Source organism: Chionomys nivalis, chromosome 2 (genome assembly GCF_950005125.1).
Source record: "Chionomys nivalis chromosome 2, mChiNiv1.1, whole genome shotgun sequence".
Lineage (NCBI taxonomy): Eukaryota > Metazoa > Chordata > Mammalia > Rodentia > Cricetidae > Chionomys > Chionomys nivalis.
The window spans coordinates 12,556,946-12,570,546 of NC_080087.1; the positions used below are offsets into that span (position 1 = coordinate 12,556,946).

The 13,601-nt window shown below is 47.7% G+C and overlaps 1 protein-coding gene across 4 annotated transcripts in view; it reads right to left on the reverse strand.

Annotated features, from left to right (window-relative positions):
* The window catches only part of Zdhhc14 (zinc finger DHHC-type palmitoyltransferase 14), a 249,996-nt gene that overhangs the window by 21,745 nt on the left and 214,650 nt on the right, over positions 1–13,601 (reverse strand). For all 4 annotated transcript variants that reach the window (XM_057754460.1, XM_057754451.1, XM_057754450.1 and 1 more), the window contains 2 exons: positions 8,416–8,518; positions 6,572–6,681 (listed from right to left, as the gene is read on the reverse strand). In XM_057754460.1, coding sequence (XP_057610443.1) covers positions 6,572–6,681; positions 8,416–8,518 — 213 coding nt within the window. The remainder of the gene's footprint in view (positions 1–6,571; positions 6,682–8,415; positions 8,519–13,601) is intronic.

Here is a 13,601-nt window from a genome sequence, read left to right on the forward strand (position 1 = left end):
CTGTAGTAATAGGTATACCTGACCACTTAGAGAATAGCTCTGCCTATATCAGGGAAGTTGCAATGGGAGGTTGTTAGATGAACCCTGGATGACTATAAGCTGTAAGATGAAACAAACCCTTTGCTCTTTGAGCTGTTTTTGGCTATGGTGTCACAGCAATAAAAAAACCATTAAGACAGGCCCCTCATATCATATGTGGTAGCTTGAATGTAATTGCATCCTTAAGCTCATAGGGAGTGGCACTATTAGGAGGTGTGGCTTTGTTGGAGTAGGTATTGCTTGTTGGAGGAATGTGTCACTGTGGAGGTGGCTTTGAGACCTCATATATGCTCAAGCTATGCCTAGTATCTTAGTTTGCGTCCTGTTGCCTGCCAGTCAAGATGTAGGACTCTCAATTCCAGCACCATGTCTGCCTGCACACTGCTATGTCACACCATGACGATAATGGACTAAATGTCTGAGACTCTAAGTCACTCCGTTAATGTTTTCCTTTATAAGAGTTGCCGTGGTCATGGCATCTCTTCACAGCAATAGAAACTCTAAGGTACCCTACCCATTTTCTCTGTCTCGCACTTTTCCCTAGCCCCTTTTGCACATGATCAGTTTTGATTTTGCTTGACTAGCTAGACTACCCCTTTATCACAGGCTACCCCTTCATCACAGACTACCCCTTCATCACAGACAGACTACCCCTTCATCACAGACTACCCCTTCATCACAGACTACCCCTTCATCATAGCTAGACTACCCCTTCATCACAGACTACACCTTCATCACAGATAGACTACCCCTTCATCACAGACTACCCCTTCATCACAGACTACACCTTCATCACAGACTACCCCCTTCATCACAGATAGACTACCCCTTCATCACAGACTACACCTTCATCACAGATAGACTGCCCCTTCATTACAGACTACCCCACTTCTTGAGAAAGGCAACTCAAGCTACGTCTGAGGGGGATGGCACTGCTGACTTGGCTGGCCTGACAGAAAAGGCCCTGCTATGTGAGGACACAGAGCCGAGGGAAGAAAAGGCAAGAAAAGTCAGGAGGGAAGGGCAGAGATGAACATTATCACCTTCATTGGCTTGGGGCCAAACCTGGGGTGCCCATTAACACCCAGCCTTTCCCTATGGACTCCCCAGACTCTGTCAAGTTGATTCAATGGAGTGGGGTGTAAAAGGGTAGAGGTCACTCCAGCCTAGCATCCTTGGTCCCCACAAGTAAAATGAAACACAGCTCAGTATGCCAACCTCAGAAATTGAAGCTAACCTCTAATCAGGTGGAGCACCATTAGTGAAAACGCAGAAAGAGAACTTGGGGTACAACTGAAGGTCAGAAAAGCAAAACAGCCAGCCACTGGCTCTTAACATTCCTCAGTCCAAAATGGCAATTCTGTCTCCAGGAATCTCAGACTGAGAATGTGCCTGAGAGCTGTCTCCTCACATTTTATAGTCCTCTTTAGGGCTGGGATTAAAGGCGTGCACCACTGGGATTAAAGGCATGTACCACCCAGTTTCTATGGCAACTCGTGTGGCTACTGGGATTAAAGGTGTGTGTTACCACTGCCTGGTCTGTAAGGCTGACCAGGTCTATATACTCATCCTACACAAACTCCCCAAGATGGCACATTAATGTTAACATCACGATATAAGATATAACTTTAAAACGTTCCACATTCCTTACAAATTCAAACACATTAAAATTTCAGTCTCTAAAATATCTAACCTCCTTAAAAATTTAAAATCTCTTTTGAAAGTTCAAAATCTTTCACCTGTGGGCTTCTGTAAAAATCAAAAATTAAATACTTTCTCACTTCAAGAGGGAAGACCCAGGGCAAGTCACAATCTGAACAGAGCAAAACCAAACTCCACCAGTATAAATAATTCAATGTCTAGTATCTGGGAGTCACTAGTGGTCTTCTGGGCTCCTCCAAGGGGCTTGGGCCACTTCACAGCTCCGTCCTCTGCAGCACACACAGCTCATCTTCCAGGATCCAGCTGGCTCCAGTCCACCACTGCTGCTGTTCTTGGTCCTCCCGTGGTACCGGCATCTTCAAAATGCTGGGTTCTCTGCTGCAACTGGGCCGCACTTTCACCAACAGCCTACCATAGGTTCTCCTCATGGTGCCAAGCTTCAACTTCTCTGCAAGACCCTTTCAATCCTGGACCTTCTACTGCTCCCAAGGCTGCACTTTTACCAGTGACCTCTCCTGGCCTCTCACGGTGCCAAGCCTCATCTGCTCTCCATGACTCCTTTTATGCCTTCAAAATCAGTGTGGCCTGGGTGACTCTGAGATACCAAGTTTGGCTGCCATGCAAGGTACAACCTTGGCCATCTCTGGAGCACAGCTTTTGTGCGTTGAAACACTTTCAAGAAGATTTCACCTCAGTTACGCTGTTCTCTTCTTTTTTTATTTTTTTATTTATTTATTATTTTTTTCTTTTAAACACTGCCTGGCCCATTAGTTCCAGCTTCTTACTGGTTAGCTCTTACATACTGATCTAACCCATTTCTAATATTCTGTGTAGCACCATGAGCTGGCTTACCAGGAAAGATCTTAACCTGCATCTGTCTGGAGTGGGAGAATCATGGCGACTCCTCACTCGGCTTCTTTCTCCCAGCCTTCTGTTCTGTCTACTCCGCCTACCTAATTTTCTGTCCTATTAAAGGGCTAAGGCAGTTTCTTTATTTAACCAATGAAATTAACCCCTCCATCATTTCCCCTTTTTTCTGTTTAAACAAAAAAGAAAGGCTTTCACTTTAACATAGTAAGATTACATATAGCAAAACAGTTATCAAGCAAGAATTAAAGTTACAATATTTATATCTATTTTATCTTTTATCATAACTAAGGAAAACTATAACTATAACTAACCATTCTTCAACTCCATCAAAGACTCCAGAAGGATATAATATTACCTAAGCAAACATAGATATATTTCAGCTAAATAGGCATTCTTCATATCTTTCAAAGACTGCAGAATATGGCATTTAATGTTTTAATAACTTAGGGCTTTTCATGATAATGAGACACGTCTGCTCCTGGCAGCACCAATCTACTTCAAGAGGAAGATGGGCATTGAAGAGGCTCCTTATGGAGTTTGATAGCCATTTGGGCATGAAACTGCTCATGCCTGGACTGTTGCATAAACTGGACACAAAGAACTCGCAGAAAAAGGACTGCTGAAATTGCCTAAAGGTGAGATGGTCTTTCGGGGTTCCTGACTCATGAAAGAGTCTGCGAGACATTCTGCAGGACACAGCAAAAAGTGATTGAACTGTCTTTGGAATTTCCTGCTTCATGAAAATGTGTCTGCTGGATACTATGGGCCTGAAGGCTGAAGATGGATGCCCCAACGGTACAGAGGAACTTTGAGTGACTGTCCAGGCAGCGAGATGTCTCTGTCATTTCTAGAGTTTTGGATCTCTTGTTCGCTGTTCTCTTCTTAATCACTACTAACTTCTCCTCTCCAGCTGACCAGCATCAAGTGTCCCAGCAAACAAAGGGCTTGCTTCAGGAGTTCTGGGATCTCGCTCATCACAGCTGACTCCTCAGCCCCAGTTACCCAGAACCACAGGACCTTAATTCAAAATAACACATGGCCCTGAAAGAGTCTTTAACTTTCCTTCTGAAACTTCAGAAGCCCGGCCTCTATTGTCTGCATTACCCTCAATGTTCTTATTTTCCAGGTTCCTAGAGAAGAACTCATCAAGCATTGAACTCAATGGCTTTTCTTGCATAAAATTCCAAAGCCCTTTCACAATCTTCCCCCAAACAACACGGCCAGGTTAGACCACAGCAATAGACCCCCAGTACCCAGTTGTCTTAGGGCTGCTATTGCTGTAATCAACACCATGACCAAAGCAGCTTGTAGAGGGAAGGGTTTGGCTCACACTTCTATATCACTGTTCATGTCAAAAGAAGACAGGGCAGGAACCTGGAGGCAGGAGCTGCTGCAGAGGCTGTGGAGGGTGCTACTTACTGCCTTGCTCTCCATGGCTTACTCAGCCTGCTTTCTTAGAGAACCAGGACCATTTGGCCAGGGTTGACACCACCCACAATGGTCTGGACCTTCCCGCATCAATCACCAATTAAGAAAATGACCTGTAGGTTTGCCTATAGCCAGACCTCATGGAGGAATTTGAGGTCCCTTCCTCTCTAAAGACTCTAGCTTGTGTCAAGCTGACATAAAACCAGCCAGTACAAATACCAAGTCGATCCATTTGTCAGGGAGGTCATTTTGGTCATTACAGGTTTTGATCTATGAATATATGCACAGGGCGACATGCAAATCTAGGACCAGGACTAGGACGAGATGTGGATGAGATGCAGGGAGTTTCTGGACTCTAGCATGGATCCTGGCTAAGGGAACCACAGTTTGGGTCTTTGCTCTTAAACTCCTCCAAGCCCTCTCTATGGCCTACCCTAGGACTCAACACCACACTCACAGAAAGACAATCTAAGGTGGTGAGTGATTCATGGCTCACCAAGGTATTTCCTGACCAAAGGATCCCAAGAAGGCAGTCCAGGGGGATCTGGAGCTCTTCCTGAGGGGCTGGTGCCTACGAGGAAGGCCTTACCCTCATCTCCAGGTAATCCTGGGCTTTGCCTGCTTTGTCTGTTTGCTCCCTAAGAGAAGTCTCCAAAGAGTAAAAGGGGGACTGGGCGGTGGTGGTGCATATCTTTAATCCCAGCACTGGGGAGGCAGATACACGTGGATATCTGAGTTTGAGGCCAGCCTGGTCTACAAAGTGAGTTCCAGGACAGCCAGGCCTGTTACACAAAGAAACACTATCTTGAAAAACAAAACAAAATAAAACAAAAAAGAGTAGATGGGGTTACCCAGAGTTCCCTAATTCAGGAGGAGAGAGACTTACTGCACACCTAACGTTCTGGGCCAGAGCTGGGAGAGGACCCATTTCTAGTCATCCAGTGGTCCCACTCTATGGTTGGTTGAATGGCCTTGGTCACACGTCAGGGCTGTCCACCCTTCCCCCCAGTCACACTCACTCTCTAGTGAGGGTTTGCTGAGACTGGCAGTGGCAAGGAGAGTACGCCCCATAAGCTCAAGCCTGTGAGATCTACACGTACAAGGGGCAAAGCCTTGGGGGCTATCCAGCCACCTTGGTGCTTCTCTTTGTTTACACTTTTGAGACCAGACAGAGGAAGCACTAATCAATTAGAAGCTCAGTCAGACACCTGCCATGGATATTTGTGGATTGTAGTGGCATTTCATTTGTTTTAATAAATAAAACTTGTACGAAGATCAGAGAGTAAAACAGCCCCACTAGTCAGCCTTACAGACCAGGCAGTGCTAACACGCACCTTTCATCCCAGCAGTCACACTGGTTTAGCATAGAAACCAGGTGGTGCATGCCTTTAATCCCAGCCCTAGAGAGGAATATAAAACGGGAGGAGACAGCTCTCACACAGTCTCATTGTGAGATTCCTGGAGACAGGATCGCCATTTCGGACTGAGGTAGAGGTAAGAACCAGTGACTTTTGCTTTTCTGACCTGCAGGCTGAACCCCAATTTCTCGCTCTGAGTTTTTATTAATCGTGCTTCAGTAGATGAAAGCTTGTCTTCTTAAGAAGTATTCTTATATTTTTGGTTGTGAGCCTAGCCTTTAATGGCTGAGCCATCTCTCAGGGCTGGAGAGATGGCTCAAAGGTTAAGAGCACTGACTGCTCTTCCCGAAGACCCAGGTTCAATTCCCAGCACCCACATGACAGCTCACAACTGTCTGAAAATCCAGTTCTAGGGGATCTGACACCAATGCACATAAATTAAAATTAAATAAATTTAAAAAGTATTCTACTCTTGTGTCACTCACAAACAACCAAATGCTGGCTGTATTTTGAACTTGTACAATTCTGACCTGCAAACGTACACACTGGTCAGATGGTCTGATTGGCCAGCATTTGCCGGCTGTGCAGACTTGCACAATGTTGTTTAGATTCTGTGCCTCAATTTACTAATGATAAAACAGAAGACAATGGTATCCACCTCATAGGCATGGAATGCGTGTTTCAAAGCTGATACATACAAAGCACATAGGAGGCAAATGCGCGCGCACACACACACACAGTCACCCTGACAACACCATCTATTCTTTTTCTCAAGCTCTCCCTTGGGACTAGGTGAGCACCATGCCTGCCCCTTGGTTTTAGCACATATCTCTATATGGTTTCTAGCATTTATTCCTATAGGGCTTCTAGTTGCTTCTTATATACAGCTCTGGCTTCCTAATTGTGCTAATCACAGGTCCCAGATCATCCCAGAAGCTCAGTGACAGCCAGTAATGAGCAAGGTCACATGCTTCTGGTTTCCTAGTCTGAAATATAGGAAATTTCTTCCCAATTGGACACAAATCAGTTCACAACGAAAAAGAAGTGAAGTATGAGCAAACGAAGCCAGGCTTCTGTGTCACTGGGTGCGTCTAAGTGGCACACCGAAGACAGTGGAACTGGGGGGGTCATCGGTGGGTGTGGCCAGCTCCGGAAGGTGGGGCCAGGCAGCTTTCCCGAGACCTGTACCGAGTGCACTGCTCTCCGACTCTTACCTGGGGGAGATGGGCCCACACAGGGCGACACAGCAGTTTGTGAAGATGTTCCCATAGCTGTAGGGGTTGTAGTTTTCTTTACCTCTTTTATTGGACCAAGAGCCTTTGATCTGAAAGAGAAGGAGCATCAGTAACACAACGTCTAGAGTGCCGACGCCAAGGATTTGGTGAACTGGACCCAGGGATGCCTTTGAGAGATGCAAATAAGGGATATAGCTCAGTGGGAGAACATCTGCCCAGCACATGCCCGATGCTGGTGGCACCACTAGTACCGCAAACAGTCTTTACTGGGAGAAACTGAGGCACTCTTTTTCTACAGAAAACAAGCATTTATAGAAAACTTAGAAATATCCTCAGACAGTAGCTTAGGTTAGGGAGAAAGTAGCAATCTCTGGGGGCAAAAATGTTCCTTTAAGATTATACTGCGCTACTAAAAGTTCTAATAGAAACCAGTGGAGACTCTGGCTTTCATATTCATATCTTGCTCCCTGTCTTATTAATTTGTTTATTGCATGTTGTGTGGTGTAGGTGTGTGGCATATGTGCTATGACATGCGGAAGCCAGAACGAGATGCCTGGTGTGTTTCCCTGATGCTCTCCAGAGATGCTGTTGCCTTCGACAGAGGCTCTTACTGAACCTGAAGCCTCTGGCTTCAGCTGGGCAGGCTGGCCTGTGAGCTCACATGTACTGCTTGTCTCTGTGTTTCCCCCACCCCTGCCCCAGTGCTGGGTTTACAGGAGTGTGTGGCTGTGTGGGTACTGGGGTATCAGATTCAGGTCCTCGTGATTGCAGAGCAAAGGCTTGTATCCATTGAGCCCGGCCTTCCTATCCCTAAGTTGTAATTAAGTGAATGCTAACTGAAACAAATTAACTGGGGTTCCTTAACTGCCACTTGAGATTGAGAATGCAGCCTCTTGTTAAAACTGTCTGTCTTGCAGATTCCAGGAGTCATAGTTACCAAGTTGAATGCGCTGTTTTAGCAGTTCCCTATTTCATTTATTTATCATTTATTTTCCTCAGCTTTCGTTTAAGGAACTTGGATCTGCTCGGAAACATTTAACATGCATAAACAGACGAAATCTCGGTGTGAAGAGCAGGTGCGAACAATACTTGCCAGAGTGGTTTCCAACATGTTTCCTGTCCCCCTCCTCCCCTGCATTATGCATAGGCAGACAATCTGGGACTCAAAGTTCAACGTTGGGTCAGGACAATTTCCCCCAGAAGCCATTGGACCCCATGATGCCAGCCTGCCATGGTCTGTCTTTGGTTGGGGAAGTGTGACAAGCTGCCTCCAAAATGATGGAAGAGGATTTGAAGAGCCTTCTCCAGGTCAGAACTGGGTGTCACTTGGCTTGTCTTAGGCCAGGACTGACATGGTAAAATGTAGGAGGATGCAGAGATGCCCCACACATTCATGTAGGACCCTGACAGGACTTCCATGTCCTCCTCTGTCCCCAAGGTTCTTACAGCTGGATGGGATGTAGGGAAAAGGTGACCCTGATCTCTCCCTTCCCCTCCCTCCTCCGAGGCATGCAGACACCATGCAGACACCATGCAGATACAGTGCAGACACCATGCAAACACCATGCACATACCATACAGACACCATGCAGACACTATGCAGACACCATGCAGACACCATACAGACACCATGCAGATATCATGCAGACACCATGCAGACACCATGCAGACACCATGCAGACACCATGCAGACACCATACAGATACCATGCAGACACCATGCTGATACCATGCAGACACCATACAGATACCATGCAGACACCATGCAGACACCATGCAGACAGACACCATACAGACACCCACGTGCTACGGTCAGGAACTTACGTCTTCATTTGTTGTCTGGTTGGAGCTGATCAAGTACGTGTGGAAGCCCGAGAGGCCAACGATGGACCAGACGGAGAAGAAGCACACCACGGCCTCCAGCACAGTGGGCGAGTCAAGGACACCGACAGAAGGAGAACGGGATTCATGTGGTTCCCAGACAGGCGGGGTGGCAGGAGGTGAGGGGCTGAAACCCCACAGGTGGGTTCTGGGCTCAGTTCTAGTCTCCTGTCCTGTCCCAGTACCTAACCAGAACCCTCTCTCCTGCAGGCCAGTGGCCATCCTCAGACCTTCTGCCATCTCCTCCCCCAGTCAGAGGGGCAGCCACAGCTCTGGAATGGCTGCTCACTCTCTGGGGATCACTCCCCTCTTCAGAGTGGGCAATTTCCCCTTTGACCTTCACCATCTCTGACTTGCAACCTAGGATGGATGGAAGCTAACAGTGGATCAGACCTTCAATGAAAGGACTAAATATTAAATGTCCCTCTGGTTTTAGCTTCTAAATGCTGAGGACTTTCTCCCCGGTAAGCACCTCACCCGCCCCGCCCCCCCCAACACACAGGATGGTTTCTGAGATTTAGAAGCTCCTGCTTCTGTGGGCTATCTGGTCTCATGCCACTTATGAAGCAGGTAAGAAGCGCTAACGCCTATGAACTGGGGGGTGAGTCTTAAGTGTGGAATTGGGCTGGGGCGCTCCTTCTTAGAAACCCCTGCCCAGCTCCACAGCTAATCCCTGGCCCAGGACACTGTGCTACGGGGCTGGGAGAGGACAGTGCGAGAAAGCCAGGCATTCAATATGATGTGTCACCTCCAAGGAAGGAACAGTATGGCCTTCCTCACCAGATGGCATTGATCAACCAAGAATGCAGCGATTTGAAAGGATGAGAGAATTTTCCCATCCCACAGATGTTTATAAGAGTCTATTTACAAGATACAGATGTTTCTCAGGAAAAACCAATTCATCCTGGGGCAGATCTGGGTTTAAATATACATCTTGCTTCCTCCTAGGAATGAATTACAGACCGGGGAAAGTAAAGAAACCTTGTGCTTTCCTTATGCAACCATGGATGGAGGGACATAGATCAGGCTGTGCTGTGTCACCACTGATGACTCCAGGTTGAAAATAATTCACCTCCGAGGACAGAGATGAATATATTACCCGGTGCCTTCGTGTGGTGACGGATGCCGTTGTTTGGGACATGAGTCTCACATCAAATGGGAAAAGGAGAACAGACAGTCACTAACATAGGAAGTCACAACATCCACTTTTAGAGAAGCAGGTGTTGGGGGGAGGGTCTAAAGAACAAGAGAAACAGAAGGAAGAAAGCCCTCGCCAGGGACACAGAAGCCCTCTGCTTCCTCCAGGAAACGACTGTGGTGGAGCTTTATGTGTGTGTGGAACAATGGCTCATATATCCCAGTGGCCAGGGCACCCATATGTTATTTCTTTTCCTACCTATCAGGGCTGGGAGATGACTCAGGAAAACTTCATGTCCCACCCTGGCTACAAAGCAGAGGTGGAGTCCAGGAGGGCAAGATTAGGGGACCAGAGAGGAGGCTAAGTCGAGGAAAGGAGTCTGAGTCAGAGGCAGTGGCACTAGTTAGAACTCTATGCAGCTAAGGGACAAGATCAGAGACTTTGAGAGGAAGTGACACAGTAGCTGGGGAAAAGATGCGGTCTGGGGGAGAAAAGAGAATAATATGGGAGTCCAGCATCAGTCTCAGAGACACCTGTCCATCACCAGCCGTTTACAGCCCAGACAGAAATCAACATAGAAGGAAGGCTCAAACATGAACCACAAAAACTGCCACACTAAAGTAGGACAGATTTGAAGCAGGTGAATGGGCTGTGGGTGCCTGGCATCCCCATTTGCAGTGTGACCTGCATTACTAACTGCTTCCATTAGGAGGCAGTGTGATTGGTGGGCAAGGAACTGTAGGCGTTTACAGAAATGACAAAAATGGTGTAGTGTGTGTGCTTATGTGTGTTTTTTTGTGTGTATAGTTTCTCTCTGTGTGTATATGCATGTGTATTTCTCTGTGTTTCTCTCTATGTATGCATGTGTTTCTGTGTGTACACCTATGTGCCTTTAAAAGCGAGAGTCCAACTTTGGGAGTTATTCTGTGCCATTCACCTCTAAAATTTCTTTTGAGTCAGGGTTTCTCACAGGCCTGAAGCTTGCTAAGCAGGCTAGGCTGGGTGCTCATCAAGCCTCAGGAATCTGCCTGTCTCTGCCTCCACAGTACTAGGATTAGAAGTACGCCCTACTGTGCCAGCTTCTATGCATGGATTCTGGGATTGAACTCAGGTTCTCAAGCTACCATGGCAAGCATTTTGCCAATGGAGCCATCTCCCCAGCCTAGAAAAATGTAACTTTTATATGACTCTGCTCCATGCTTCAGAAGCCACTTCTTCACTGGTTGATAGAACACAGTGCTTCTGTGAGCTTTGAGCTGTCACAAAATGACATGTTGCCAAGGGACAAAGCGAGGTACTTTGGCTGTCCCACGCAGCTGATAATGCTGCCTGCTGAACATAATGGACAATGAGGACTACTGAGAACTCAAGAACAATGGCAATGGGTTTATTATCCTACTGCACGTACTGGCTTTGTGGGAGCCTAGGCAGTTTGGATGCTCACCTTACTAGACCTGGATGGAGGTGGGTGGTCCTTGGACTTCCCACAGGGCAGGGAACCCGGATTACTCTTAGGGATGATGAGGGAGGGGGACTTGATGGGGGAGGGGGAGGGAAATGGGAGGTGGTGGCGGGGAGAAGGCAGAAATCTTTAATAAAAAAATTAAAAAAAAATTATGTATCTTGAGGTACAGGCAAGCTTTTGTATAACAATGGCTGCATCACTGGAGACAGGAACTGACTCAGTCCTGAGCGTAGTTCACTAACAAATACACACCCATTTAACAAATGAGGATACCAAGGCTGGAAGCGAGGAAGTAATTTGCTAGAGAAACAGAGCCGAGCTGGGGGAGTAGATCAGGGGGTAGAGTGCTTGCCTAGCCTGCACAATGGCCTTCATTCAATCTCTGGCATTGTGGAAAACCAGGCATGATGGTACGCACCTATGATATTGCTGTACACCCAGAGGTGGTGCAGGAGGATCAGAAGTTCAAGGTATTCCTTGGATACAGGGTGGGAGGCCAGCCTTGGCTACAAGAGACCCTAAGAACAATGATAGCACAGCTGAGAGTTGAATGCTGGAAGTCTGCCTGGCCAGTACAAGAATCTTCAGCTGGTTCTTTTCCTAATTCTCGCTGAAGGTCAGTGGTCCTTGGCTGACCTCATTCCAGTTCAGGGAGATAGGGACCCTGTTTGTAAGAGCCCAGGGAATCTGTGGAAACTGAAGGCAAACTACTCCTCATACCTGAGCTCAGGTTCAGGTACAGGCATTCCAACAACTAGCCCAGCAGCTTGACGTTCAAAATATATGTCCAGTAACGAGATCAGGAAGTGCTATTCAGAAACAAATTCCACTGAGGATCAATTTAATAAGACGTTGGATATTTGTTGACTAAATCAGGGATGGCTTCGGGTGAGAACCATTTCCACTGCCAGCCTCTGTACGTCTAACCCAGCGGCCAATAAAACAGGCAGCTCCTTTTTGGCTAGGGGCTAGCTGTGGATTCCCTCAAACTCTAAGAGTCTGCACTAAGTGTGATGTTCAAAGTGCTGGCCTGTAGACGCCCTGCAGAGCCCTCCCCGTGAACTCAGAGAGTAGGCTGGGCAGGCACCAGCTCCATGTTCCAGGGACCGGGCTCTGCTTGCGGAGGCGGGATGGGGGAGGGAAGGGGGGAGATGAACGAGGGGAGAAGTAACACAGAAACTTGGGAGAGAGCCAGGGAAGGTGGCTAAGGATGCTTCAGGCCGGGGATAATGATAAACAGTGGGAGACCATCGAGCTCTGTCTTCAGCATCTGATCTTTCCTCACAAAGAGGCCCAGAAAAACGATTTTTCTTATGATCTCAGTAATTTAAAAGAAAACTCCCCTGAGTGCTCTGCACCATGGAGACACAGAAGCCCGGAGTCATCCCCGAGTCAAGCTGCCCTGGCTTTTTCTAATCCTTTTATTCCAAGCAGGAAGCTGAAGCCCAGAGACTAAGTCGCTTTTAAGGGCTCACATAACAAGCCACAGCGGAACAGAATCGAGCCGTGTCCATGGACTTCTGGGAAACACATATTCCTTCCTAAGACCCCAAGCGGAGGCAGTAGCACATGGCTCGCAGGCTCTGTGCTCAAGATGGTGAGACTGAGACGGACCTGGCTGTTATTTTGTGGTTGAGTGTGAATGTGTGCTGCTGGGTTTCCTTACTAACCAGGTTTTCAGAAGGGCCAGGAAGGGATCACATTTAGGGGCTCTGCATGGACCCTGTCCTTTCCGCCATTTCCAAGGCCCTGAGTCACCTCTTGGTGGGGCTTCAGGTGTGAACCCCATAGTACTCATTAGTGCAGGGATGTCTACCATTTCAGATGGAAGAGGCCGTAGAGGTGGCCCGCGGCTGTATCTGCCTGGCAGACTATCCTGAAGCAGGTGCACCTGGCAGGAATGGCTCCTTTCATCACCCGTCAGATGGATAACTCTACCTAGAGGCAGAACAGCACGGCTGTGCTGTCACCTGGCCACCCACCCATGACTGTGGCATTTGCATGAGTGACTGATCCCGTAAGAAGGGGAAGTGACAGTTCTCTGTCACAGGTTCATCTGACCACAGCCCCGATCTCAAACCTTTCTCGCCTGCGTGTGGAGGGTCCAGATTCACAGCGGAAGTGACCAGGAACTCAACCAAACTCCCAACTAGAGCCTTTAAGAAACGGACTCTGACAGACGGGCTCTAAAGGTCATTTACATGACAAGGCGCACAAGAACAATGGGAAAGCACCATGGGCTGAGGGCGTGGGGAGGCGTTTCTAGTCATCAGAACAAGGGACTGCAATGGGATGGGACATGTCCCGACACGGCTCACAGCACAAGGATGGGGCAAAATTCAAAGTTAGTGGTAGGGGAACAGATGCTTGATTCTGAGGCATTCCCAAGATGCTTTTGGGGACCCTTTAGGTAAAATCATGTTACTGTCAATTTCCCCACTGGACACCAGTTCCACTCTCCTCCGTCCTCTGCCTGCAGCCTGCATGGTCATCGAGCATCCTTAACCTCAACTTCCTGACTGTTGG